General features: G+C 60.2%; 2 protein-coding genes across 6 annotated transcripts; one reads left to right on the top strand and one right to left on the bottom strand.

Moving 5' to 3' along the window:
- The first annotated feature begins 1435 nt into the window (after positions 1-1435).
- CAMSAP3 (calmodulin regulated spectrin associated protein family member 3) lies at positions 1436-15812 on the top strand. Of its 5 annotated transcripts, none has more exons than XM_031437099.2 (19): positions 1436-1628; positions 6679-6932; positions 7185-7307; positions 7395-7490; positions 7675-7707; positions 8602-8649; positions 8906-9044; positions 9629-9768; positions 9855-9948; positions 10030-10084; positions 10226-10299; positions 10616-10685; positions 10832-12236; positions 13556-13695; positions 13778-14085; positions 14406-14502; positions 14852-14964; positions 15052-15170; positions 15254-15812. In XM_031437099.2, exons 1-19 carry the CDS (start codon positions 1481-1483, stop codon positions 15557-15559), a joined length of 3762 nt encoding a protein of 1253 aa, XP_031292959.2. In that variant the 5' UTR covers positions 1436-1480; the 3' UTR covers positions 15560-15812. The 5 variants fall into 5 exon arrangements, with proteins under 5 accessions (XP_031292959.2, XP_031292958.2, XP_064335900.1 ...); XM_031437098.2 differs by having other exon boundaries at positions 1437-1628; positions 10781-12236; XM_064479830.1 differs by lacking the exon at positions 8602-8649 and having other exon boundaries at positions 1438-1628; positions 10781-12236.
- Positions 15813-17020: 1208 nt separating this feature from the next.
- XAB2 (XPA binding protein 2) lies at positions 17021-26790 on the bottom strand. The gene is made up of 19 exons (XM_010978243.3): positions 26660-26790; positions 25409-25557; positions 25005-25128; positions 24596-24793; positions 23788-23922; positions 23545-23709; positions 21290-21434; positions 20695-20846; positions 20493-20612; positions 20256-20387; positions 20031-20162; positions 19828-19941; positions 18666-18828; positions 18371-18561; positions 18039-18161; positions 17780-17951; positions 17489-17618; positions 17228-17337; positions 17021-17144 (listed from the first exon to the last, which is right to left on the bottom strand). The coding sequence occupies exons 1-19, from the start codon at positions 26708-26710 to the stop codon at positions 17083-17085; spliced, it is 2568 nt and encodes an 855-aa protein (XP_010976545.1). The 5' UTR covers positions 26711-26790; the 3' UTR covers positions 17021-17082.
- Positions 26791-26883: the final 93 nt, after the last annotated feature.

Genomic DNA, 26883 nt, shown 5'->3' on the forward strand with positions numbered 1-26883 from the left:
GTTACACACAGCTGAGAGGCACACAGCAGATGTTTTGACAAAATCACCACAGAACACACAAGCAAATATTAAACAAATACCCATAAATTGGGGCTCATTTACAAATATACCCAGTAACACCCACACAGTTGCAGTTGTGTACACAAAGCTGTGCTCATACACACAAATATATTCACACACACACCTCCTTGCCCACATACACAATCAGAATTGATATATCACACACACACAGAGATTTGCTCATACAGATATGCAGTTCCCAGGTAAATATGCACGCTTGCTCTCTCACAAGTGCATCCAGAAATGTGTTCTTACACAACCATACCCACTTCTGTGGTTTCCACACCCTGCCACACCACTTTAGGTTCATATCATTCACTCAAAAGCAGTCACCCACAAATACACTCACACGTAAATACACATATATGCACAGAACACCTTCCGAAATGGCTCACACCCATGTGCACACAACCACACTCATATATACCAATGCACCTGGACAGAAGTACAACCCCACCTACACACAGTTGGAGCTCTGCCCCAACAAATTCTGTTGATACAACCAACGCACACGCAGACATTGGCAAATATACCCAGTAACAGCCATTCAACCACACTCATAGATACAAGCAGTCACGCTCCTGCATACACACTCCCAGTTTCTCTCACTTACTCCTTCATCGACATTAATCATGCCCAGATACAAAACACAAGTACGTTTAGATGCTCACGAATACGCACACTCACAAATGCACTAACAAAACAGTTAGACACACACCACTCCTATAACCTCAGGACGATGACACCTATACAATACAGCTCCTTGTACACACAACACACATCAAAAACAAGGACACACACCACCCGGTCACGCTCTCACAGATACGCACACGCAGACACCCTCAAATACACTCCTTCACCACCCAAACACGTCCAGAGACGCGCGCATTGATAAGAATACAGACACACGTTCTTGTACGCTCATAAGACACAATCAGAAACAGGTGCACCCGCGTGCACGCTGCCTCCAGGCCGGGAATGACCGGCTCACACTCATATCGAAGGAAACACACTCGGGCCGGCACACACGCCCGCAAGCAGAGGGTCCCTCATCCTCCCCGGTGCGCGCGCGCACACGCGCACACACGCACGCGCGCACACACATGCCTCCGCAGCCTTCCCCGCCACCACCGCAGTCTGGGCCCGCCCCACCCTGCGGCGAGGGGAGAGGCGAGGCGAGGGGACCCTGTCGGGGGCCAGGGCCGGGGGCGGGGCGCACCTGGGCTCCGCCCCGGGGCGGGACCGACGCTGCGTCGTGAGCGCGAGCGGCCGCACCTGGCTCGGCGGCGGCGTTGGTGGTGGCGGCGGCGGCGGCGGCGGCGGCGGCGGCGGCGGAGGCGGCGGGCCCGGTCCGGGTGCGAGCGCGGCGCAGCCCAGCCCGAGCGAGCGCGGAGCCGGCGCCCGCAGCCCCGGCGCCGCCATGGTGGAGGCGGCGCCCCCCGGGCCCGGGCCGCTGCGGAGGACCTTCCTGGTGCCTGAGATCAAGTCCCTGGACCAGTACGATTTCTCGCGGGCCAAGGCTGCAGCTAGCCTGGCGTGGGTGCTGCGGACCGCGTTCGGGGGCGCAGGTACCGGGCCGAGGGTTGGGGGGGGGCGGCAGGTGCGGGGGGCGGGGCGCCACGCCGGGGAGGCCGGGGCCGTGGGAACAATAGCGCCGGCCGCCGGGGGTCCCCGGGCCCAGGCCGCTGCGCGCCGGGCCTCTGGGCTTCCTGCTCCGCCCGGGCCCTGGACTTTGCCCGCCCGGCTGCGGGAGCGCGGTGGGGGTGGGGCCGCCGGCCCGGCCTCTCGCTGGGACCCGGGCGTACCGGCCCCCAGGTGAGCCACGCAGGGTCTGCGGGCCCGGTGGTGTCTCCCGGTGCGGGCCTTGCCTGGCACGCCCTCCCCCTCTTAACACACATCACGCGCCCGCGAGGACCCCCGCCCACGTCCAGGACCCCTGACACACACCCCGCGTCCGCCCTGCCTGCGCTGCGGGCGGCGAGGGGAACTCCGGGAACCCCCCCTCTTTGGCCTCCATGGCTCCGGCCAGCGGCTGGCAGCTGTGACTTATTGCCCCATTTTGCCTAGGAGGCGGGCGAGCCCAGGAGAAGGGAAATGGCTTATCCAAGATCGTCAGGGATGGGGGCCCAGGTGCAGGGCCTTCTCCCGGTTCCTCCCCCAGGCCCACACGTGTGAACTCGGGCCACCCCAGAGGCCAGGATGCGGGTGGGTCCCTAGGATATTCCAGGCCCTGGGCAGGCTCAGTCATGGCCCCATGCCAGAGCTGGGAGCCAGGGCCTGGCCATGGGGAAGACGAGTTAATTAAGGTTTGGGCCTTCAGGGGGGACGCCCTACCTTCCCACTGGTCCTTCCCACTGCTCTTGGCACCAGCTGGGCACAGCCCATCCCCCCTTCCGTGGCCTTCCCAGATCAACCTGTTCTGGGTGTGGGTCTTGGTGACAGCTGTCCGTCTCCTGGTTCCGCCCTAGCCTGTCTCTCCCAATCTCTTTCCCTGCACCCTCCCATTGCAGAGCCCACTCTGAGGCCCACTTACCCCCAAGGAGGAAGAGAGGGGATGAGTGGAGAGAAACCCAGATCTGCCCCAGTCCCTCATATCCCAGGTTATGAGGCCACAGAGGACTCAGCTTTGGGAGTTTTGGGGTTTGAATCCAAGCTCCACCAGGATGTGGATGAATTATCTAAGCTTCTGTCTACGCCTCTGTAAAAGATGGCATTTGTTCATTTATTTATCCATTTCACAAATGTCCAGGAGGCATCCACTAAAGGCCAGGACAGTGCTGGGGTGATTGGGGTCCCAGTACCTTCCTCACAAGGTTTCTTGAGAGAAACTGACTGCAGAATTCTTCCCACTGTGTCTGGAACACAGTACACGCTACGTGGATCTCGCTATGCTGCTGCTGTGATTGGTGTTTTTTTTTTTTATTATTAATAATTACATTCATCCATCCTGGCCAGGGGACAGAACTGAAATTAACATTCCATTTTGCAGAAAGACAAGTGAGGTCCCCTGAGGAGGTGCCCTGACTCACCCACTTCTATTTTCACTGACCCAGCTCCCTGTGTTGTGTGACATCCTCTCTGAGGTTCAAGTTCAATCTGCCCCCCACCCATTTTTCTCTGCACAGAGGGGGATTGAGGAAGGTGGGACACCCAGAGAAGGAAGTGGGGAGCAGAGCGCTGCTTGGTTCATGAACTCTGGGACTCTTCACTGATGCCTGTTGAGTGCTGGGCCAGTGCCAGGCACTCAGGATAGAGAGGATGGGGATGGACTCCGGAGAGAGGGGGATGGGACTTGAAACCAGATCTTTGCACTTAGAGTGACAAAGTCTGTGATGTAGAGGCGGTTAGCGCAGGGGCCCAGGGGAGGAAATCCCTGAAATCTTCCAGGGAGAGGAGGAGAAGGGAAGGCTCCTAAGAGGAGGGAGCATTTGAACTTTGAAGGGTGTGTAGGAGTTTGCTAGGGGGAGAAGACCACGCACAGACCTGGGGTGTGGACCAACAGGGAGTTCTCCGAGAAGATTGTGCGGGTCCTCATGGTGGCCGGGAGAGCAGGGAGTTGAGGGAGGCTGGGGAGACTGAGGAGGCCCTCTCAGGCTGTGGATGGGGATCCGAGGGCACTGGGGAGCCACAGAAGGTGTTTGAGGACTGACAAGATGAGATCAGATCGTGCAGTTGCCTGGGGGGAATAGTGGCTGGAGGGAGGGAGTCCTGGTGGCCCCAGGGCACAGGTGTGAGGATGCTGGGCAGGAATGCAGCGGGGGAGGCGCTCTGCAGAATTCTAGCTCAGAGATAAGAAAGGGTACCATCTTTCAGTGAGTTTGGGAAGCACCACGTGCAGTCCCTCATGCCTCCAGAGTTCATGAACTCTGGGACTCTTCACTGATGCCTGTTGAGTGTTGGGCCACTGCCAGGCACTCAGGCACTATGCGTGATGCATAGGGAACTAGGGTCCCGTCTGGCACCAGCGCCACCATTTACTAGCTGTGTAATCTTGGCCCAGTTATCTTAGCTCTCTGGGCCTTGGTTTTCTCATCTGTACAATGGATAAGAATACGTCTCGTAAGGAGCCAATGACAAATGCGTGTGCGAGGTGTAGGGGTGTCACGAGAGCTGGCTGTGCTTTAGCCATGCTGCCCAGTACGGTAACCACGCGGGCTACATGGCTGGTCTGAACTTCGAGGAGCTGTAAATGTAGAATACACGGTGGCTTCTGAAGGCTTGGTACAATAAAGAAAATGTAGAATAGCTCGTTAATAATGTTTTTATATTGGTTGCATGTTGAAATGATAATATCTTGGATACACACTGGGTTAAAGATATTGCTAAGTTAATGTTACATGTTTGTACTTTTTTTTTTAATGGGGCTACTAGAAAATTTTAAGCAGTCTGTGGCTCGCATCGTATTTCTGTCAGACAGTACTGGCCGACAATAGCAGGTGCTCAGTATACGTTTTACAGTGGAGAGCGGTGAATGGCAACTGAGGATGAGTTTGCCTCTTAGGGGACATTTGGCAGTGTCTGGAGACATTTTTGGTTGTCACTGCTTGGGAGGAGGGGGCTTAGCATCTAGTGAGGAGACACCAGAGATTCTGCTAAACATCTTACAGCGCACAGGGCAGCACTCCCCCTCCACCCCACCCCACCAATTCCCCGTACCCCTAGTCCCACTGAACACAAAATTATCCAGCCCCGGTCGTCACTTGCGCCGAGGCAGAGACATCCTCGTACAAGTCAGTATTTGATAAACATTAGCTATCGGTAGCTCTAGCTCAAGTTGTTGCCTCCAAGGCCCTGACAAGTCCTGCAGGAAAGAGACTTGTTTAATTTTGCTGATGGGAGCAGGAAACGACCAGGGGCTGGAGAGAGAGGGAGGGAGGAGCGTTTGGCTTCGGGGATGCCAGAAGTTGAAACCAGCTGACTGACTGGATGCTGGAGTGGGGAGAGTGAAGGATGGCGATCTCTCACGGGCGATGGGGACAGAGAGAGAAAGAGCAGGCAAGATGCTCAGGATTACGGGTGATGTACAAAGGGCAGTGGGACACACTGCCTGGGCTACAGCAGGTGGCAGCGCTCAGATGGCCATGGAAGCCATCACAGTGGCAGGGGGCCTGTCTATTGACAAGGCTGCTGGGACAGTGCTGTCAGGAGCCTGGCATTGAAGAGGCATATGGGGTGGAGGCCCAGCTTGAGTGGTGGGAGAGAGAAAACGATGGGATGCTGGGAGACGCCAGGGGGAGGAAGGCTTCTGGAAGAAGGAGGTGCTCGGCTGGGAGCCCAAGGGAGATAGTGGGCGTTGGAAGGCCCCAGCCGGCCTTGGGGAAGCTGGAGCTAGGAGGTCAGGGGCAGATCAGGAAGGTTGGGGTGGGGGTAGGGTGGCAGGACAGGGAACCTGCAGAACTCTTCTTTCTGAGCTGAGAGGGGCAGCGAGACCAACTCTACTCAGGGGATGGGAGTTCTGTGGGAAAGTCACATGTGGTATTAGGGGGTGGGGAAAGAGTGGGAGGGGGCAGGCAGGGGCTGAAGGCAGGGATGCCCGGGTCATTGTAGGTGAGGGCATGGGCCTCTGAGGAGCATTGCTGTGAAGACAGACACCTGAGAAAGGCTTGGCACGTCATGTTCAAATATTTTTAAGCAGCACACTCAGACCCCAGTATACAAAGCAGCAACCCATGAAGGCCGACTCACCCACACTGGCCTCAGTCACCTCCTCCTCTATGTCCCGGATCTTCCTTCTGCCCAGATCAGCTTGTTCTGATCTTTCTCCTCCCCACCCTTGGGTCCTACTTGGTTGGGGCTCTGCCCCCGCCGCCCCCTCCTTCCCTCCACATGGGGCCTCCTCAGGCCTCTTCCTGCCCTGTCACTCTATTTCAGATGAGGGAGGAGGCAGGGTTTTCGTGGTTGCCTCTAAGCCCAGCCCCTCCTGTACCCCCGTCTTTCCCCTCACATGGACGGAGCCCTGGTGCTTCTCTCCCCCCACCCCTGCTCCCTTCAGGCACCAGGTTCAGATCCCCCCCAAGATGTCTGCAATCTGTCCACCTCCCCCATTCCATGCCCTGATAGCCAGCTCCCCACTCCACAGCTCATCCCACCCCAGCGTCCAGGCTGAGAGAGGGTATAGTCTGCTTAAGGCCTGGGTTTGAATCCCAGTCCCAGCGTTGAGCTGTTTGGCCTTAAGCAGGTTACTTTCCTTCTTAGTGCCTAGGTTTCCTCATCTGTAAAGCCGAGGTACCGCTTGTGCCCAGGCTGCTTCTTCCTAGGGCTATTGTATGGCAAACTGGCTTCCCGTGAGTGGTGTGGGGCACCCTAGGGGACCGATTAAGCGGTATTGTCTTTGTTATAGTCCTGAGGTGAGGGGAGAGGGGTGGTGACAAGGGCCTGCCCATCTGGCCTCCGTGCCCCCTCCCCTCCGGGTCCAGGAGCCTGCCATCTCCCCGCGGTGTCGTGCTCTCCCACCTGCTCACCTTAGAGGTGCAGAGCCCCCCTCCTGGAACACCGGCACCCCTCCCTCAGGCAGACTCCCCTACTCGCCGGTCCTGCTCCCCTCCCCTTAACTGAGGCCTGTGATGGTGTGTGTGGAGGAGGGTTGTGCCGGTGGCCCTGACCCTCCGTTACCCGCAGAGCATGTGCCCTCGGAGCTGTGGGAGCCCTTCTACACCGACCAGTACGCGCAGGAGCACGTGAAGCCCCCGGTGACGCGGCTGCTGCTCTCGGCCGAGCTGTACTGCCGGGCCTGGCGCCAGGCGCTGCCGCAGCTCGAGACACCCCCCAGCCCCTCTGCGCTGCTGGCCCTGCTGGCTCGGAGGGGCACGGTGCCCGCGCTGCCTGAGCGCCCCGTGCAGGAGGCCGACCTGAAGCACCAGCCTATCCTCATGGTAGGCCCCGCCCCTGCCCATTCAGCCCCGCCCACCAGGTCTGGCCCCTCCCTCCAAGCCTGGTTCTGCCCCGAAGGTGGTACTCTGGACCCCAGGTCTTGCCTACATGGTCCACCAGGTCCCAAGGCCTAGTTTGTGACCTCAAAGCCTGGCCCTTCCACTGCGAGCCCCTCCCAGCTCCGGGTTCTTGGGAGGCGGAGGGGAGCCTCCAGCCCCATCTCCGGTCTCACCCTTCAGCCCTTGCCCCCACAGGGAGCCCACCTAGCTGTCATTGATGCCCTCATGGTTGCCTTCGCCTTCGAGTGGACAAAGACACTGCCTGGTCCCTTGGCCCTGGCCAGCTTGGAGCACAAGCTTCTTTTCTGGGTGGACACGGTAGGTAGGGTTGGGCAAGACAGGCCAGCAGAGGGGGAGGCCAGGATCGCCCAGACATTGAAGCACTGACCTCTCCCTGCTCCGCAGACCATCCGGCGGCTGCAGGAGAAGACAGAGCAGGAAGCTGCCCAGAGAGCATCCCCCGCGGCCCCTGCAGATGGTGTGGCCCCAGCCCAGCCCTCGGTGAGGCTGGGGCAATGGATGCGCAGAAAGAAGGGCAGACCCTTGAGGGCTGGGTGACAGGGTGGGGCTGCACCTCGAGGCCATTCCTGCACTGGGGGCTGGAGGTGACTCTGTCTCTCTCTCTCTCTGTACCCTTTCCCCTCTGCCCGCTCCCGCCACTCTCCCTCTGTCTCTGTGGCATCAGTGCCCCACACGCTGGTACTGGAAGCTGGTTCCTGTAAGTGGGGCCATCTCTCTGCCCCGTCTGCCTGCCCTGCTGGTCGCTCTGTCTGTCTGTGTGTCTGTTTCTGCCTGCCTGTCCTGCTCCCTCTCCTACCTCCCCTCAGATGTGAGCAAAGGAAGTGGGACCCCAGCCCTGAGGGGCAGAGAGAAACCCTCTGGGGACCACAGGAAAAGGGGAATGTGCTGTTAACCAAGAGGACAGACTTCTCTGTGGTTACCTGACAGGGATGACCCTCCCCTCCCGTGAATCAGGAGGGCAGAACACCCTCAGCTTGTCCGCCTGAGCTGAGGCGGGGAGACCTCTGCTGCTTCTGAAGGGAGGCCCCCAGCCCACCAGACACATGGATCTTGAGCCCACCAGGCAGGGCACATGGGGATCCCGCTAGCCAAGAGGAAGACCTTCACACCCAAAAGAGGGTAGAAGAACCTTCCAGAGACTCCAGCTTCCCTAAAAACAGCTCCCAGCTCCCAGATTTGGGGGGAGGGAATGTCCATCCCTGATGTGCAGTGAGGGGGGTGCCTACTGCAGGTGGGGTGAGGCTTTGGGCTGAAGTCCCTGCCTTTGCTCACTTCAGGGTCTCCTCCCCCAACCGTGGGGGCCTGGGATGGGGGTTCCTCTCCTTTGCCTACCTGCTTTCTCTGCATCCCCTTCCCCAGCTGGGGCCTGGGTCTTTTGGGGGGAGAGGAATCCCTGCATGAGAGGCTGCTCTGTGGGGTCCCTCCAGGCTGGGAGGAGCTGGGGTCCCCAAAGCCGGCCAGAGCCCAGTCGGAGCTGGATGGCCAGGGCTCAGGATGGGGTCAGGGCTCTCTCCCCCTGGAGGTGCACTTGGGGGCCCAGCAAGTCAGCACCCCTCCTGCCCTGCTGACAGCTGCTCCTCTCCCCCCCCAGCACGCAATTGCCTTCTGTTTGAAGGAGTCGGGGAGCAAACCCCCCATGGTAACGTATCCCCCGCCCCAGGGTCCCAGGAGTCCCTGCCCTCAGCCCCTGCTGCTGGCCTGGCTGCTCGCAGACACCTCCTCTGCCTCTTGCTGCTGCCCTTCCCCTGCTCCAAGCTGGCCCCCCACTCTGGCTCTGGGACCCCCCGGCTTCACGCCCCCTCGTGGCGGAAACCCTAGGCCTCCCCATCCAGCCTGCATGACTGCTGACCTAGAGGCCAGCCCGACCCCTGACCTGACCCAACTCCCACCCACAGATCCGATATCGCAAGGACCGGGCCGTGGCCCGACGCGCCCCCTGCTTTCCGACCGTGACCAGCCTCCAGGACCTGGCAAGTGGGGCTGCACTGGCCGCCACAATCCACTGCTACTGTCCCCAGCTCTTACGACTCGAGGGTGAGTGAATGGGCCTGAGCCAGCCCCTGTCCTAGGCGTTGGCCTCTGTCCCTGGAGTAGTGCAGTGATTAGGAGTACAGTTCCCAGAATTGGCAGACCTGGGTTTGAACCTCTCTTCCCCTAATTAGCTGCGTGACCTTTCACAAGTGTCTAAACCTCTCTGTGCTTCATACAATTCATTCCTGCAGCAAGTATTGATAGAGTGCGAACTGTGTGCCAGATCCTGTTTTAGGCAGCAGAGGTCCAGCCAGAACAATACAGACATGCTCCTGACCTCAGGCTACTCACGGCCTAGCTGGGCGAGAAAGACAATAAATTCATCTAGAGGAGCGTTCTGGATGTTGGGTGGGCAAGAAAAGCTTTTGGAGTTGAGTTCTTTGGAGACTAGCGCTCCAGGCGGTGGGAAGAACAGACGCAGAGGCTTGAGGAAAGCCCTCTCACAGTGGCCACCTTGTGAAGGGGGCCCAGCACAAGGCCCTGCTCTTAGGCAGTCCTCCATGGGTGCTGGCTGCTGGGCCCTCGCTTCCCCGGGGCCCCGTCCTCCTTCCCTTAGAGTTGGGGACCCAGGCATCCTGTCCCTACAGAGGTGTGCCTCAAGGACCCCATGTCTGTGGCGGATAGCCTGTACAACCTCCAGCTGGTGCAGGATTTCTGTGCCTCCCGCCTTCCTCGGGGCTGCCCACTGTCTCTTGAGGACCTGCTTTATGTCCCACCGCCCCTCAAGGTAAGGCCATCTTGGGGCCCCGTGGGTAAAGGCGGGGGTCCAGGGCTGTGGGGGTCCTGTTGGCTGACCCTGCCTTCCACCTCCAGATCAACCTGATGGTGCTGCTAGCAGAGATGTTCATGTGCTTTGAGGTGCTGAAACCCGACTTTGTGCAGGTCAAAGATCTGCCTGATGGTCATGGTGAGGCCTGGCCCCAGGTTCCGGGCTAGGGGGCTGGGAGGGGAGGCCAAGCCCTGCCTGACCCTCCCCTCTGTGCTGCAGCCGCCTCCCCGAGGGCCACAGAGGCCTCTCCCCCTCAGAACACCAGCGGCAGCAGGTATGGTTCCCAGATTGGTTTGAGGCTGCGTGGCTGGGACGGGCTCCTCCTCCCGCTGGGACGAGGGCAGGGGGATGCTCTGGTCTCTACTCCCGGGAGAAGAGGGGTGGGAGCCTTTGACTGATGCTCATCTCTTGGCAGTTCTCCTGTCTTCAACTTCCGCCACCCACTTCTGTCACCCGGCGGCCCCCAGTCCCCACTCCGTGGATCCACAGGTGAGGGCAGGGGGATGGCTTGTCACTGGAGACCCCCACCCAAAGACTGCCCCAGCTGACCTCTTGCTGTCTCTCATGAGTCCTCCATTGGGTCCCGCTGGCACCTGAATGACTCCTTGGTGATACTCATTGACCCCCACAGTGACCTCCCCAGTGGCTCAACAGAACCCCCTAGTGACACCAAATGGCCCCCAGCTATCCATTCACATAATGACACATCAGTGACTTACCCATTGACACCCCATGGCTGACCCCACCCAGGGTCCCCAGTGACCCCATAGTGACCACTGCCTGACTACTCCTCACCCACCCCTAGGCTCACTGAAGTCCTCCCCGTCCATGTCGCACATGGAGGCACTCGGGAAGGCCTGGAACCGTCAGCTAAGGTGAGCACCTCACAGGGGCCCGGGTGTTGGAGCAGGTGGGGTTAGGGTGGGATTCAGCTTGTCCCAGGGGCTGACCCCTCCCTCTGGCCGCCCAGCCGTCCCCTTTCCCAGGCTGTGTCGTTCAGCACCCCCTTTGGCCTGGACAGCGACGTGGATGTTGTCATGGGAGACCCTGTCCTGCTCCGCTCGGTCAGCTCAGACAGCCTGGGCCCCCCACGCTCCGTGCCAGCCCGGACCCCTGCCCAGCCATCCCCGGAGACTGGTGACCTGCCCACCATTGAGGAGGCCCTGCAGATCATCCACAGTGCCGAGCCCCGGCTGCTCCCGGATGGGGCTGCTGACGGCAGCTTCTACCTCCACTCCCCTGAGGGGTCCTCCAAACTGCCGCTGGCTTCCCCCTACCCACCCGAGGGATCCTCAAAACCACTGCCTGATGGGCCCACCAAAGCACCTGCCTACTTGCCCCACCCTGAGGGCCCCTCAAAGCCATCTCCCTGCCTGGCGGGGGAGGTATCAAAACCTCCAGCCCTGCCTGAGGGCTCCCCGAAAGCAGCGGCTTCGTCCCCCGCAGCCAGCAACTCTGAAGTGAAGATGACCAGCTTTGCTGAACGCAAGAAGCAGCTGGTGAAGGCCGAGGCTGAGGCAGGGTCTCCGGCGGCCACTCCAGTGGCACCAGAGGCCCTGAGCTCGGAGATGAGTGAGCTTGGAGCCCGACTGGAGGAGAAACGCCGGGCCATAGAGGCTCAGAAGCGACGGATTGAGGCCATCTTTGCCAAGCACCGCCAGCGACTGGGCAAGAACGCTTTCCTGCAGGTGCAGCCACGGGAGGCTGGCGGGGAGGCGGAGGCTGAGCCAGGCCTGGCTCCTGGTGGGGAGCGGCCGGCAGGCGAGGGCCAGGGTGAGCCGTCCCCACGGCCGAAGGCAGTGACCTTCTCGCCTGAACTGGGCCCGGTGCCCCCCGAAGGGCTGGGGGACTATAACCGGGCAGTCAGCAAGCTGAGTGCAGCGCTGAGCTCACTGCAACGGGACATGCAGAGGCTCACGGACCAGCAGCAGCGGCTCCTGGCCCCACCCGAGGCCTCAGGGCCTGCTCCACCTCCCGCTGCGTGGGTCATCCCTGGTCCCACATCGGGTCCCAAAGCCGCGTCCCCCAGCCCCGCCCGGCGCACCCCAGCCACCCGGCGCAGCCCCGGGCCTGGCCCCAGCCCAACACCCCGTAGCCCGAAACACGCACGGCCAGCGGAGTTGCGGCTGGCGCCCCTGACGAGGGTGCTCACGCCTCCCCACGATGTGGACAGCCTCCCCCACTTGCGCAAGTTCTCGCCGAGCCAGGTGCCTGTGCAGACACGCTCCTCTATCCTCCTGACCGAGGGGCCGCCTCCCGAGGAGCCCGCAGCCCGGCCTGGCCTCATCGAGATACCGCTGGGCAGCCTGGAAGAGCCCACGGCTGAGGACGAGGGGGACGGGAGCCCCCCTGGTGCTGAGGATTCCTTAGAAGAAGAGGCATCTTCAGAGGGAGAGCCCAGAGCTGGGCTGGGATTCTTCTACAAGGTGAGAGTCACCTGAGCAGGTGGGGGAGGGGTCAGGTGGGTAGATGGGTGGATGGTCAGGGAGGGGGAGGTGTGTGGACAGCTGGTCACCTGGATAGGACTTTTCCAATGGATGGACAAATGGAGCTTGTGGAGGAGCCACAGGTGGACAGGTGGTTAGCCGGGTGGGAGTGGGCAGACAGACAAGGTGTGTGTGGCCAGATGGACACATAGATGGGGTGGGTGGATAGACAGAGGGAGAATGGGTGGGTAGACAGATGGACAGGGGTGGACAGATAGATGGGAGAGTGACAGCCAGGTGGACAGGAGTGAATAGATGGACAAACGGGGCTAGGGTCCTCCAGGGCATCCCCTCCCTCCTGCTCTCTCCTTCACCATCCTCCCCTGACCCGCCCCACCAGCATGGCCCCACCAGTCCCCCTTCCTGACTCTCCCATGTTCCATCACTCTTCTCCCTCCTCTTGGCACTCCTAGCTTGGCGACCACCCCACCACCTCTTACCTGGACACCTGCAATCCTGTCCTTGATTGGTCTCCACCGCCCACCCCTCACCACACCAATCCCTGGCCATTTCCAACTGAATAGTCAGCAAGATTTTTTTTTAAAAAAATGCAAATTGGGGTGGGGAGACGGGATAGCTCAGTGGTAGAGCGCATGCTTAGCAAGCACGAAGTCCTGGTTTTGATCCCCAGTACTGTTAAAATATAAATGCAGAATTCCCTTCTCCACCAAACTTTTTAATGTAAATTAGACCTTGTCCTTCCTCTACTTAAAATACTTCTGTAGCTCCTCTTGGCTCTTAGAATAAAAGTCCTTCCCATGGCCTTAAGCTCAGCTCACCTCTGACCTCATCCTATGCTATCATCCCAGCCACACTGGCTTCCCTGCTGTTCTACACCGCCAGGCTTGTTCTGACCTCAGGGCCTTTGCATTTGCTGTTCCCCCTGCCCAGAACGCTCTCCTCACCACTCACCCCAACCCTGTTCAGTTCTTCTCTTCATTCTCCAAGGTTGCTTCCTCCAGGAAGCCTCTCTTGGTGTCCCTAGGCTAGGATAGGTCCCTGCCCATGGTGTAAGCTGATCACAGCTTTTGCTAGTGTTCACCACTGTTGGTGTGATATGTGATCATCTTCTCCACTGGGTTAAGTGTTTTGTGTGCCCAGAACCCAGCATGGGGCTATGCACAAAGCCAGTGCTAACCAAATGCCTTCAGATCGATTACAAAAACTAAAGGATAGGTGAGTGGCTGGCAGGCTGGGTCAACAGTTCAGACTCCAGCCAAACCAGGGGAGGGACAGCTGGACTTGGTGCCTGCCCCCAGGATGAAGACAAGCCCGAAGACGAGATGGCCCAGAAACGAGCTAGCCTGCTGGAGCGGCAGCAGCGGCGGGCGGAGGAAGCACGGCGGCGGAAGCAGTGGCAGGAGGCCGAGAGGGAGCAGCGGAGGGAGGAGGCGGCGAGGTGAGGCCAGGCCCAGTCTGGGGACCCCTGCCACCAGTGACCCTGTGACCTATCTGACTGCTTCAATTCCCTTGCTCTGCAGGCTGGCCCAGGAGGAGGTGGCCCCCAGCCCCCCAGCCCCTGCAGCTCCGACGGCCCCTGCAGCAACCCCAGCCCCTGCTGCCCGCACCTCGGCAGAGGAGGAGGTGGGCCCCCGGCGGGGGGAGTTCACGCGGCTTGAGTACGAACGCCGGGCCCAGCTGAAGCTGATGGATGACCTCGACAAGGTGCTGCGGCCCCGGGCTGCAGGGAGCGGGGGGCCAGGCCGGGGTGGACGGAGACCCCCCCGGCCACGCTCCGGTTGCTGTGATGACTCGGCCCTGGCTCGAAGCCCAGCCCGAGGCCTGCTGGGTGAGGCCCCCATGGTTACATGGGGAGGTGGGGGGCACATCTGCAGGGGTGCAGGGTAGGGGCCAGTATGTGGGCTCATGGGGGTCAAGACTTCCAAAAGGATGTGCAGGCTGCAGCGAGGTGAGGCTCACCGGGCAAACCCCTCCCGCACAGGTGCGGGGGGGAGGCCAGTCCCCAGTGGGGCTGGGGCTGCACAGGGTGCGGGGCCTGGGCAGGGCTGGCCCCACATTCCCTCCACCACCTGCTAGGCAAGGCCTGCGGGCATCTGTAGAGGTTAGGGGACTTTGGGTGGGGCCTGACCAGACACCCTCCACTCCTAGGCTCTCGGCTCAGCAAAGTCTACTCCCAGTCCACCCTGTCACTGTCCACTGTGGCCAATGAGGCCAATAACCTCGGTGTGAAGAGGCCCACATCTCGGTGAGTTCGGCCTGGTGGGCAGGCGCCTGCGTTCCAGGTGGCCTGTGTGTGTGTGAGATGGAGCGCACAGACCTAGCAGTGTGACATGGCATGAGTGTATCTGCCACCAAAGGGATGAAAGGACGCATACCTGACAGGATCCGAGAACAGGCCTCTCTGCCCGAGTGTCCAGCGTGCCTGGGGCCGGGAGAGGGCACTGCGTCGACTTGGGGGCACATATGTACAACATACGTGTACATGTCCCACTGTGCCGTGTTCTGGGCTTGCCCTTCCCCAGTCCCACGGCATATGGGCCAGGAGGCTTCGTCCACCATTGACTGCACCCCTGTCCCACCTCTTCCCCCTGCAGGGCTCCATCTCCATCCGGCCTCATGTCCCCAAGCCGCCTGCCTGGTAGCCGTGACCGTGAGTGGGAGAACGGCAGCAACGCCTCCTCCCCCGCCTCGGTGCCCGAGTACACAGGTAGGTGGGGCTTTGGGGGACGAGCACCGGCCTGCCTGCAACACCCCACCCGCCACTATCATCCCAGCTGACCGCCCCGCCCCCTAGGGCCACGGCTGTATAAGGAGCCCAGCGCGAAGTCCAACAAGTTCATCATCCACAACGCCCTGTCACACTGCTGCCTGGCGGGCAAGGTGAACGAGCCGCAGAAGAACCGCATCCTCGAGGTGCGCCAGCGCCTGGGGCGAGGGGGCCGGCGGGTAGGTCGGGGGCCCCCCGGGGCTGGCTAACCGCTCCCACCGCCCACCAGGAGATTGAGAAGAGCAAGGCCAACCACTTCCTGATCCTCTTCCGAGACTCGAGCTGCCAGTTCCGGGCCCTCTACACACTGTCGGGGGAGACAGAGGAGCTGTCGCGGCTGGCGGGCTACGGCCCCCGCACAGTCACGCCCGCCATGGTCGAGGGCATCTACAAGTACAACTCGGACCGCAAGCGCTTCACCCAGATCCCCGCCAAGACCATGTCCATGAGCGTGGACGCCTTCACCATCCAGGGACACCTCTGGCAGAGCAAGAAGCCCACTACTCCTAAGAAGGGCGGCAGCACCCCCAAATAGCCCTGGGTGGTCCGCAGGCCGGGCCCCGCGTGCTCCGGCCGCCGCCCTTCTGGAGGACAGCCTAGAGGACAGTCCATCGGTATTCCTGGGTCCTGTCTGTCCCCGGCCTTGTCTGGGTGGGGCTGGAGTCCCCACCCCCTAACTTCCGTCCCATCCTGCTGTGGGGGCTGAGCTGGGAGGTTCAGGGACTCAGGGCTCAGCTCAGTCCTCTGTCTGTCCTCCCCACCTTCTTGAATAAAGTAATTTAAAGAGAGCTCGACCATTGGCATCTCCCTGAGGAATCCAGCAACATCTCTGCCTAAGAGGGTTTTCCTACTAGCTGGCACTTTCTTGTCTCCTGTCAGCTTTTGAGCCTGCTCCAGCCTCTCCTCTGCCCCCTCAATGGCCTGGACACGGCTCTGGCCAAGGTCCAGCACTTCCCTGCCAGGGCCCCGCGGCTGCTTCCCAGAAGCCTCTTAACTGACCTCCTGGGCACGTGAGGCCTCTGCCCAGCCCTCCCCGCCCCCACTGGCTTCATTTTCCTCCTAGGTGGCTGTTATTATTGGCCTCCCCTGGCATTTGGTCCTCGGCCAACTGCTAAACTTGATCTCTCCTCCAGCCACCTGCCTACGTTTCTAGGCTGGGTGACCGCCTCTGGGCCAGGGATTACTGTGTTTTTCTCCTGAGCAACATGGCTCAGGGTCCGGTTGCCTCCCTGGCCGGACGTCTCATGTAGGAACTACGCCACAAGCTTGGGCCAGGCCCAGCTCCTGTCTCCCTGCAGCCTGGGAGCCGAACCAGCCTCCCAAACACCCAATCCTGCACGCTCCACTTCCTGGTGGCCTCTGTCTCACTCACTTCTCTCCGTCCCCGTGACCACCCCCCAGTCAGGCCAACGGCCTGGGCCTCCCAACATCCCCAGTCACCTCCTGCCACAAGCCGGTCCCCACAGCAGCTTGCCTGGCCTGTCAGGGCACAAATCTGATTAAGTCCTTGAATGCTGAAAATCCCTTAATAGTTTAGAGCCTGCTAATGGCTTCCCAGAGCTTAGGACTAAGGACCACACCCTGGCCGTGGCCCACAGCTGAGATCTGGCTCCTGGCCGCGGTCCAGAGAAATGCCTTGCTAAGACTGCGGAGCGGGTCGGGGCCTGCCTGCCTCCGATGCCCTCAGATCAGTCTCTTCCAGAGGGGAGGTGGGTGCCCTCGCCCAAGGAGAAAGGGTTTGTGGTGGGGAAGCCCAGTATCTCTACCTGCTGACAGGGAGGGAGGTGGAGCCGCCACCAGGCTCGGGGCCTCAGACGGCAGAGAGGCTGGCCTCTCAGAGTCCAGCACTGGCTCTGCGGGGCGAGGGTGGGGCGAGCGCTCTGGCCTGGAGCTCAGCTGCCCCACCTCCCACACCAGCCAATGGGGGGGGGGTGCAGGGCGCCACTGAGCAGGCGATCCCTGCAGGCACCTGGGCAGCAGGAAGGAGGCTCAGACCTTAACGTACAAACAAGCTTCATTGGGGGTTGGGGGGCTGGTGGCTGAGGGGGGCGGTGGGAATCAGTCTTCCTTCAGGCTCCCGAACACGGCGGCTGGTACGCTCTGCTGCTCCAGCCGCACCTCTAGGGGAGAGGACAAAGAGGACACGGTCACGCTCCCGCCCCTGCCTCCACCCACCACCCTGCCTGGCTGCCTGGCCTCCTACCGTTGGGCTCCAGGTCCATCTCGTCCTCGTCCTCGTCCTCACCCAGCTCTATCTCCTCCGGGTTAGCCTGCTGCGCCAGCTCGGCCAGCTCCTCCCGGGAGGCGTCGCTCCTGGGGCAGGGGGGCAGGCGGGGGAGAGAGCCACACTGCTCAGCTGGGCCCAGCACCCCCACAGCCTCCCTGCACCTCCCCTGCTGCCCCCCACCCACCCAGGAAGAAGAGCAGGCTGGCGCCCTGCCAGGCCTCAGGCCCCCACCCTCACCTCACAAACAGGATCTTGCTCTGGGCCCGCGAGGGCTGGTCACGCTCGGCCTCGGCTGCCAGCTGTTCGGCCCGCTGCTCCAGCAGCTTCATGTCATCCATGCCACTCTGCCCGGGGGCGAGGTCGGACACTGGGGAAAGCATGGGGGTCAGACACACAGCTGGGCTGTCCTCAGCCACGCTCAGGCCACTGCCTTATGCGCCTGCCTCGCTCTGGGTGCTGCTGGGTGTCCCCAGTCTGTGCCCGAGGCACCCAGACCCAGGAGGCCACTGCTGGGCCGCAGCAGCTCACCGGTGCCTGTGGCGCTGCCCGACACCTTGAGCATCTGGGAGGCCATGAAGTTGACCTGCGTGTTGTATGTGGCCTGCACGCTGCGGCGGATGCGCAGCATCTCCCGGATGGTGTCCTCGTTGCCGTGCCGGACCTCGAAGTCCTTCCACGTCTGCCAGAACGCCCCTGTCGTCTGCCAAGGGGCGGTGGGAAAACAGGCGTGAGCCAGCCGGCTCAGCGGCACCTCCCACACCGCTGGCCTGGCCCGGCCCGGCCCTACCCGGGGGTCACAGATCTGCGAGCAGAAGCTGTAGATGGCCCGGGCACGGTCGATCTCCCCGAGCTTGCACTCCATGTCAGCGAACCGCAGGCACATCTCCCGGGCATGCTCATCCGACAGCACCTGGGCAATCGGGGTGGGGGCACGATGTGAGGCAGGAGGGGCTACCCCTTTGGGGGAGCTCAGGTGGTTCCCAGAACACTGAGCTGGTCTCCAGGCTGACGGGCTCCCCCAGCCGCTGTGCACAGGGCGTGCTCAGATCCCCTGCCAGCAGGACCCCTTCTCTCCCCGAGGGTCCCCCAGCACCCCGTCCCACCCCTTGTAGGGGGCACCTCAATGGCCTTCTGATAGATGCTGCGGGTGTGGGTGACTCCGTAGATCTCGGCCGCCCGCTTGATGTAGATGTTGAACATGTCGTACTGCTGGGCAGGCTCCACGGCCCTGGTGGCGCGCTCGTACACAGCCATGGCGTGCCGGGCCAGGCCCCACTCCTCCTCCAGCTGCGCGTACAGCAGGTACAGTGCTGCCATGGAACAAGACGCAGGCGGGGGCTTGCAGGAGGTCACTGCTGGGCCCGCCTCGCCCCACCCCCCACGCCCTCTGCCGAGCCGGCCTGGCCCTCCTCACTCTTTGCGTATTTGGGAGGGCAGCCGTCCAGTGCCTGTTCAAAGAGGTCCCGTGCCCGCTCCAGCTTTCGGCCCCCGTAGCGGGCAATGAATTTGGTCAGGTAGGTGCTCCAGATGTCAGACACGTTGGGCCACTTGAACAGCGAAATGCCACGCTCATACGCCTGCCAGGAGAGGGGGAGTTGTGTGCGAGTCCACAGGGGGAGACCCTCTGGCAGCCTGTCTGCCCGGAGACTGCCCATCTCCTCCAGGCTCGGTAAGCAGCCCCTTGCCTGTCCACTCCTCCCGTTGGGCTCCTCCCTGCAGTCATGGTCATGCAGTCCTGGTACAGCCACGAAGGTCTGTTCGCTCCCTGCCAGCCCCCTTCAGCAGCAAGGACCCCAAAGACAGCTGGACTAGGGCTCACTAGTAGGTGACATTACGACTGAAGTGGGGGGATCCTCAGATCTGCAGACACTGGAGCCCAGTGCCCTGGGAGAGGTTCACCCACTCAGGCAAAGGGGCAGCACACACACATGTGTACGACCACCTGGACCGTGTAGATGCCAGTCCCCAAATGCATACAACCAAAACCTTGGGCAGCGGTGCAGGGCCTCACCACGTGGACACATAGACGCACACATAAAACACACCACGTGCCTGCATCCCATCACCTGAGCAGCAGGGCAGGGACAGCCCCCACACATCTACATGGCACCCCCACCCCCACCCCACAGACACAGGAGAGACTGTGGCTGCGACGGGCTGACCTGCGTTCTCTCAAGTTAGTGTTGAAGCCCTGACCCCAGGACCTCAGGATGAGGCTGTATTGGAAATGAGGTCTTTAAAGAGATAACTAGATTAAAATGAGATCATCAGGGTAAACCCTGTCCCAATACAACTGTAATCCCTGTAAGAGAAGGTCTGGGCACACAGAGAAACACCAGACATGCGCAGAGATGACCACGAGAGGGAAGGCGGCCTTCATAAGCCAAGGAGAGAGATCTCAGGAGAGACCAACCCTGCCGACACTGGGAGCTCAGGCTCCTGCCTCCAGGACCGGGAAAGTCCACCTCTGTTGTTCAAGCTACCCGGTTGGCGATACTTCGCCACAGCAGTCTGAGCAGACTAACCCAGTGCCCAAGGTGCCGGGTAGGGGACAGTGCCTCCCGGGACCCCCTCACCTTGAAGCTCTCCTCAAAGTACTTGTGCTCCTCCAGGAACATGGCGTAGTTGATGACGATCTGGGGCGTGGCGATGCGCAGGTCCAGGATGCGGTCATACACGGCCTTGGTGGACTGCCAGGAGGGGGCGGGTCACAGTATGTCCTGGGGCTGAGTCAGGGGCCCCACCCCGGGCGGGGGTCCCCTCCTGGCCCATGGCTCACCTGGAAGGTGCCGAGGCTCTCCTCCAGGTCGGCCAGCATCGACCACACCTTCAGAGACTTGTACACGCGGTTCTGCACGGGCTCCGAGCCATCGAAGTACTCGGCGCGGCGGGCAGGCAGCGCCGTTGCCTTCTGCAGGGACGGCAGGGGGAAGTGTTCTGGGGCGTCCAGGCCCCAGCTGCACACCCCGAGGGGGACCCCACCCCACCCTGGGCCTGTGCTCACCCGCAGCAGCCGCAGGGCCTGGTCGTAGTTCTCGTGCCGGAGCTCCAGTTCGCCACACTCGCACCACACGCTGGCTAGGTCGTCCACCTGCTTGAAGCTCACCTTGGTGGCTTTCTCCAGGATGATGCGGGCCTGCCGGGGTGGCAGAGGCCAGGCTGAGACCCTGCCCCCCGGCAAGTGCTCTGCGGAGGAGGCAACTGCATTCACGCACGGGCAACATGCACACCCAGCACTCACGTCATCCAGCTGCCCGTTGTCCTCATAAAACTTGGCAAACGCGACCCACAGCGTGTGGGGCTTGCCTGTGGCCTTGAAGGGGTCCACCGTCTGCACGGCCTCCGTGTACGTGTTGATGATCTGCACAGGAGGGGCCGGGTCAGGCGGGACTGGGGCCCTAGCTGGGGAGGGGAATGCGGCTCAGGGGTGGGCCGTCACGCACCTCCCGGGGGCGGCCCTGGTGCAGGGCCACGCGCTTGTGCCACTCGTGCACGTGGTGTGGGTTCTGACGCAGCAGGACGCTGTTGAGGAGCAGGGGCCGCCGGCTGATGAGCTGCTCGAAGCGGGCCAGGCGCAGCTCCAGGTCCACGTCATCTGGGACCCCCAGGGAGGGCCGGGAACAGACGGGAGGGTCTCAGCATGCAGCCTCCTCCGTCTCTCTGCTCTCTCTCTTCCTGCCCCCAGGTCCCCCACTGTCCATTCCGGCACTCCCTCCCCTCAGGTACCAACTGAGTTGCCCCAGGGCTATCCTGACCAAACACTTGCCCCTGGCCTCAGCTACTCTGGAAACCCCTCCAGCAACCCTCATTCCCCTCAGCCTTCCTTCCTTGTCAAGCTCTGGCCTGGGCCACCGCTTCCTACCAGGGTCCAGCCCAAGCCTGAGATGTGTCCCCAGTCGTGTCAACTCGCCAGGACCCCACCCGCACCGTCCATTCAGGCTCCCTCCCTGATGGCCTCTAACTGACCCGGAGACCCAGGTCTCCCCTGGCCAGCCACTCTGGCCTCCCCCGACCCCTACGGCCCACCCTCCTGCTCACCCTCCTCCTCCCGCCCCAGCTCCGAGGCAGTCTCCATCTTCGCCGCGATCATGCTTTCCTCAAACTGGGCATAGCTGTCAAACACCTGGGTGAAGTCCCGCACGGTCATCACCGTCCGGATGGCTTCCTCATACACATCCCGAGCCTGAGGGGACAGGGAGGACAGTCAGGAAAAAGCCGGCGGGGGAGAGGCACGTGTGCGTACCACATGGACACAGGGCATCCAGCAGCACTGTCCTTGGCAATAGACCCAAAGTGGAAGCCCTGCAGGGCCTTTCCCTGGGGCCTGCCCAGCTTCTGCAGCATACGGCCCCGGCAGGAGCCCTACCCGCCCCTTCCCTGCTGGAGTGATCTGGGGGCCTCAGCTCATCAGTAAACTGAGAGCGACAGCCCCTTCTGCAGTCACCGTGGGACTCGAGTGAGATGCAGAAAGGGCCTGCCACCCACTGACCTGCCACCGTGCAGGGACCCTAACCTCAGGTTGCCATGGAGGGCTCAATTATGACTACTTTCACTACTTTTTTAATTGAAGTATACTTGATTCACAATGTGGTGTTAGTTTCTGGTGTCCAGGGTGGTAACTCAGTCATATATATGTATATCCTTCACGTTCTTCTTCATTATAGGTTATTACGAGACATTGAATGTAGTTCCCTGTGCTAAACAGTAAGACCTTATTGTTAATCTATTTTATATACAGTACTTTGTATCTGCTAATTCCAAACTCCTGATTTATCCCTTCTCCACCACTTTTCCCTTTGGTAACCATAAGTTTGCTTCCCATGCCTGTAAATCTGTTTATGTTTCATAAATAAGTTCATTTGTATCATTTCTCTAAAGATTCCACATATAAGTGATATCACAAGGTTTTGTCTTTTCTCTGTCTGACTTAGTATGATAATCTCTAGGTCCATCCATGTTGCTACAAATGGTATTATTTCTTTTTTTACAGCTGAGTATTCCATTGTATATACACACAATTTCTTTATCCAGTCATCTGTTGATGGACATTTAGGTTGCTTCCATATCTTGGCTATTGTAAATAGGGCTGCTATGAGCATTGGGGTGCATGTATCTTTTCGAATTAAGAGTTTCTCTGGATATATGCGCAGAAGTGGGATTGCTGGATCATATGGTAAGTCTATTTTTAATTTTTTAAGGAAACTCTACACTGCTTTGCATAGTGGCTGCACCAAATGACATTCCCACTGGCAGTGTAGGAGGGCTGCCTTGTCCCCCAACCCTCTCTAGCACTTAACATTTTATGGACTTTTTACTGATGGTCACTATGACCTGTGTGAGGTGATACCTCATTGTAGTTTTGATTTGCATTTCCTGATATTAGTGACACTGGAGGGCTCAATTACTGCCACGAAGTATCCCTCATCCCTGATGGACCCCCTTCTCCAGCTAACATTCTCCCATCACTGCTTCCCCTATCCCAAGGGGACAGGCCATATGAGAGGACATGCGCTGGCAGGGATGAGGAGTGTCCCCAACAAGAGGGGCCATCACTCCACCCCTGTCCCAACTGGCCCTGCCCCTCAGTCCCCACTTGACAGCTGGTTCCAGCAGGCCCCTGGCCAGTCTCTTACTGCCGGCCTTGGCCTGTGCATTCTGCTTAAAGTGTTGGCCTGAAGAGTCTTTGTAAACTGCACACCTGGTCATGCCTCTGTCCTGCTCACAGCTGGCTGGTGGGCTCCCCATGATGGGACACAGCTGGCCCCCTCCTAGGCCTGCAGGGCTCCCCCTTACCCAGTCCTTCACCGCCCTCTCTGGGCCCCAAATACAGCTCCTTCCTCTCAGTCTGCTCCAGCCCTGACAGCCTCCGCTTCCCCGCCCCTCCCACCCCCCAACCTGGCAGCAACCTTCCAGAGACTTCTGGAATCCGCCCCCCCAGCTCCCAAGCTTGCTCGCCACTGCCTGATGATGAGAACAAGCCAACACAGACACTGACAGTAACATCAGCACCTCAGGAGTGACCCTCACACCAGACACCCACTCAGTGCCTGAGTCCTGGGAGGTAAGGGAGCGACCGACACCATCCTTTTGCCAATGAGGACACTCAAGCTAAAGTGGGTCTGAGGCCACAGCCAGGGAGACCCAGGTCCAGATGACCTAAGGTGGGTGTGCTTGCTGGCGGGGCCGTCTCCCCTCCGCCTCCAGGAAGGCAACTCTGAGCAGCACATGTCCAGCATACGAGCAGAAAGGAGGGAGGCCCCGCCCCAGCCGCAGAACCCCGGGGGCCCGAGTACCTTCTCAAAGTGACCGCTGCGGATATAGTAGTCGGCCAGCGAGCACCAGAGCTTGCCCAGCTGGTCGGTGAAGCGGGTGAGGCCCCCGCGGATGATGGCGTCCACGCTGAGTGACTGCACCTTGTCTGGATTCCGGGAGATGAGGTCGCAGAGCTCGTGCCACAGCTGCAGGGGGCAGGGAGGAGCGTCAGCCACAGCTCGAGGGAGTGAGCCCTCCCGCCCGGCCGTCACCCCAAGGCCCACCTGGTAGTTGGACTTGCCGGCCTTGGACACGAAGCGCTCATCATTGACCACAGTGGCCAGGCGCTGTGCCGCCTCGTCCAGCCGGTCACTCGACTTGAGGTATTCAATGTACTCCTCGGCGCTCTCGGGGCTCAGCTGGGCACCAACCCACCCGACAGCCATCAGCGGGGCCACGGGGACATACCACTGTGTCCCCTCCCACTCCCGGCCTCCTATTAGCCAATCACCACTTCCTGGGCAAGAGCTAGCCCTGCAGACCCAGCCTTAGCCATACTTGTCCAGCCTGGGCCCCAATGCTCCAGCCCCAGCACCAACTGGTCTGGCTTATACACCTGTGGTCCAGCCGGCACAGGACAGGCCTTGATTTCATCACAAGTGTCCTACCCAAACAGCACTGTGCAAAGGATTTCACAATGCATAACAAACGTTGTTAAGTTAGGGAAAACTGCACAGCACCCTCACATTGTCTGGATCTCAACTCTCAGCCCCACCTGTCATGCTTTCCCCTAGTCTACATCTCCTCTTCCTTGCCCTCCCATGTTGCAGTTTTACTCTGGTTTACGCAGTCAGATCGTGCACAGCTTTTTGCCAAGACGACCATGGAGCAGGTGTTAGCAAACTATCTGGAGAATAAACAAGTAACTCACAAACAAAAGCCTGTCTGTCTCAGAGAGCCTTGTTCCCATATCCTGTCTGTTAGGGGACATCCCTCATGGGGCTAGTGTCCCAACGAGCCAGTTTTTGGAAAGTCTTGACCTGGGAGCTGGCCCAAGTTCCTGAGCCTCACCTCATCCTCTCGGGGGCTTACCTTGAGGAAGCGTCGGTAGCCCCGCACAGCAGTCTCCGGCAGAGGGTGTGAGCGCAGGAAGCGCAGGTAAAGGGGCCAAATACGAGAGTGCTGTGTGATGGGCAATGCCCGGAGCGCACGGTCAAAAGTGCGGCGGGTGTGCGTGATGCGTCCCTGGTCCATCAGGAATTGGCAATAATCTAGCCACAGCCGTGGCATCTGGAGGTGTGGGGAGAGGCAGGGTTGGAGCTGCTGGCACCACAGCTGGGCCACAAAGACACCAGATGTCCACTGCAGTGGGACCCAGAACCCCTGCCCCACTGGAACTAAGTCCAGCTCAACCTTGTGTGAGCAGAGGCAACAGGACTCCAACCCCCTGCTCTGTCTGCCTCCCCACTCATCCCCTGGCCCAGCCACACCTCACCCACACCTTGTGCATGAATACAAATGCCCTCTCATGGCAGTTGTTGACATCTTCATAGGCGGGGTCAGTCACACAGCGATGCTTCACCTGTGCCCGGCGTGCCTTCAGGTATCGGTACCAGAGTTTGTAGCTGGGGGACAGGTGGACAATGAATGGTCAGCTTTATGGACCCCAGAACCCTGCCCCATGAGGCAAGTGCTGGGAGAAGGGGCCTGGGGAGGGGTGACAAGTCTCTGTGATGGGGGGACAGGTTTGGGACATCAGGGAAAATGTGAACTCATCACAGGACGTATATTCGGTGATGTAACACATAGCAATCATCTGGGTCCTACTTCTACTAGCTGGTTCTGGTATGACTGGGCAAAGCGGGGTGGGGCTGAAGCGGGCAGGGCAGCTGTCGCCATTCCCACCTGCAGGGCAGCAGCTTTAGTGCCCGTTCATACAGCTGATTGAGCCTGGGCTTCGGGGCACCCTGTTTGAACTCGATGTAGCGGAGCCAGCATTTGACGGAGAACTGGTTCCGCATGATTTCCTCCTCATAGGGAAGGTCCTCTTCCTCCTGCCAGGGCCGGGGTGTGGAGAAAAGACAGACCTGCCCTCAGAGCCTGAGCCCGGCACCATTCAGCTCCAAACTCCAGACTTCTACCCATGTCCCAGATCCCATTCCCCACAGTTGGAGCCTGGTCACCAGACGCCCAGATACCAGGACTCTGGTCTAGACTTCTACCCCTCAGAATTCTACTGCCTACAATCTGACCCAGATCATCAGACTCCTCAGTCACAGGGTCCTAAGCCGACATGGGACTGTCACCCAAACATCACTATTCTGGCCCTCAGAATCAAGCTACCACCTTTCTGACCTAGACCACCACTTTTTAGACACTAACACCCTGGTCCGACGCCAGGCCTCTGCCCTAGACACCAAGCCTTTCTTCCTCACAACGTGCCTCTTCCCAGACACCAGACCTCTGGGACTTCCGGCTCCCACTAGCCAGAGTCTAGCTCAACTCTGCCGCAGGACTCAGAAGCTAGACCCTTATCTCAGAAGGAAAGGTGTGAACAAAAGGCTCAGCCTTTAACTCTAGACGCCAAGAATCTAGTAAAGATGTCAGGTCTCTAATCCAAACACCAAGTCTTTGACTTTTCAGGATTCCACTGGCCATCGCCTGATCAGCTCCACATCACCAGGTCTCTACTTCTGACTCCAGGGTTCCCCTCGCCCGGATACGAAGCCTTTATCCCGGAAACTATAACGCTCAGGACCAGACCGAGACCGTTACCTAACACACCAAGACTTTACCACTGAAACCAGAGCCCTACACTGGTCACCAGGCCTTTACTTCAAACACCAGTCCTCTCAAGATTTAGATACGTGTGTCTCCTTTCCCTCCTACTCCCTTCGCGTTCCCATCTCCGCCCCAGGCCCAGGACGCCAAGCCCTTAACGTCGACAGCAGCTCTTTACTCAGGCCACCTAAGCTCCGACACCAGACCTTTGCTCTTGACCAGCTTAGTTCGCGTCTCTGGCCCGTAAGGGTCCCGCTGCTCTCATGCCAACGCAGCTTTGGCCTAGATCCCCCGGGAGACCAGGCTCCATCCCCTCAAGGCACCCAGGCCCCGATGCCCCGACGCGGGCCACCCTCAACGCCGCCGCGGACTCACGAAGACAAGGTCCGGCCGCTCGGGCCTTGACTGTCGCGCTATCACCACCATTTTCCTGGCTCTCCAGGTACGGGCAGGAGTCGCGTGATAATGACGTCTAGGCTGAAGGCCCGCCTTCTCAAGCTAGACTCATTTCCTATTGGCTGAACCCTTCCCGACTGCGCGGCCTGCGTTGTTGACTTTTGCCAGATACCGGAGGCAGAGAAGCGCCCGATGATGACGTT

Source organism: Camelus dromedarius, chromosome 27, assembly GCF_036321535.1.
Source record: "Camelus dromedarius isolate mCamDro1 chromosome 27, mCamDro1.pat, whole genome shotgun sequence".
Taxonomy (NCBI): Eukaryota; Metazoa; Chordata; class Mammalia; order Artiodactyla; family Camelidae; genus Camelus; species Camelus dromedarius.

Excerpts from the sequence above, each read along its gene's own strand:
- CAMSAP3 (XM_031437098.2), top strand. The coding sequence starts at position 1,481 with ATGGTGGAGGCGGCGCCCCCCGGGCCCGGGCCGCTGCGGAGGACCTTC. Across the intron at positions 9,045-9,628 it reads CCAGCTCTTACGACTCGAGG|AGGTGTGCCTCAAGGACCCC; the intron begins GTGAGTGAATGG and ends CTGTCCCTACAG. Across the intron at positions 10,686-10,780 it reads GCCTGGAACCGTCAGCTAAG|CCGTCCCCTTTCCCAGGCTG; the intron begins GTGAGCACCTCA and ends CTGGCCGCCCAG.
- XAB2 (XM_010978243.3), bottom strand. The coding sequence starts at position 26,710 with ATGGTGGTGATAGCGCGACAGTCAAGGCCCGAGCGGCCGGACCTTGTC. Across the intron at positions 23,923-24,595 it reads GCTACCGACGCTTCCTCAAG|CTGAGCCCCGAGAGCGCCGA; the intron begins GTAAGCCCCCGA and ends GTTGGTGCCCAG. Across the intron at positions 17,145-17,227 it reads GATGGACCTGGAGCCCAACG|AGGTGCGGCTGGAGCAGCAG; the intron begins GTAGGAGGCCAG and ends CCTCTCCCCTAG.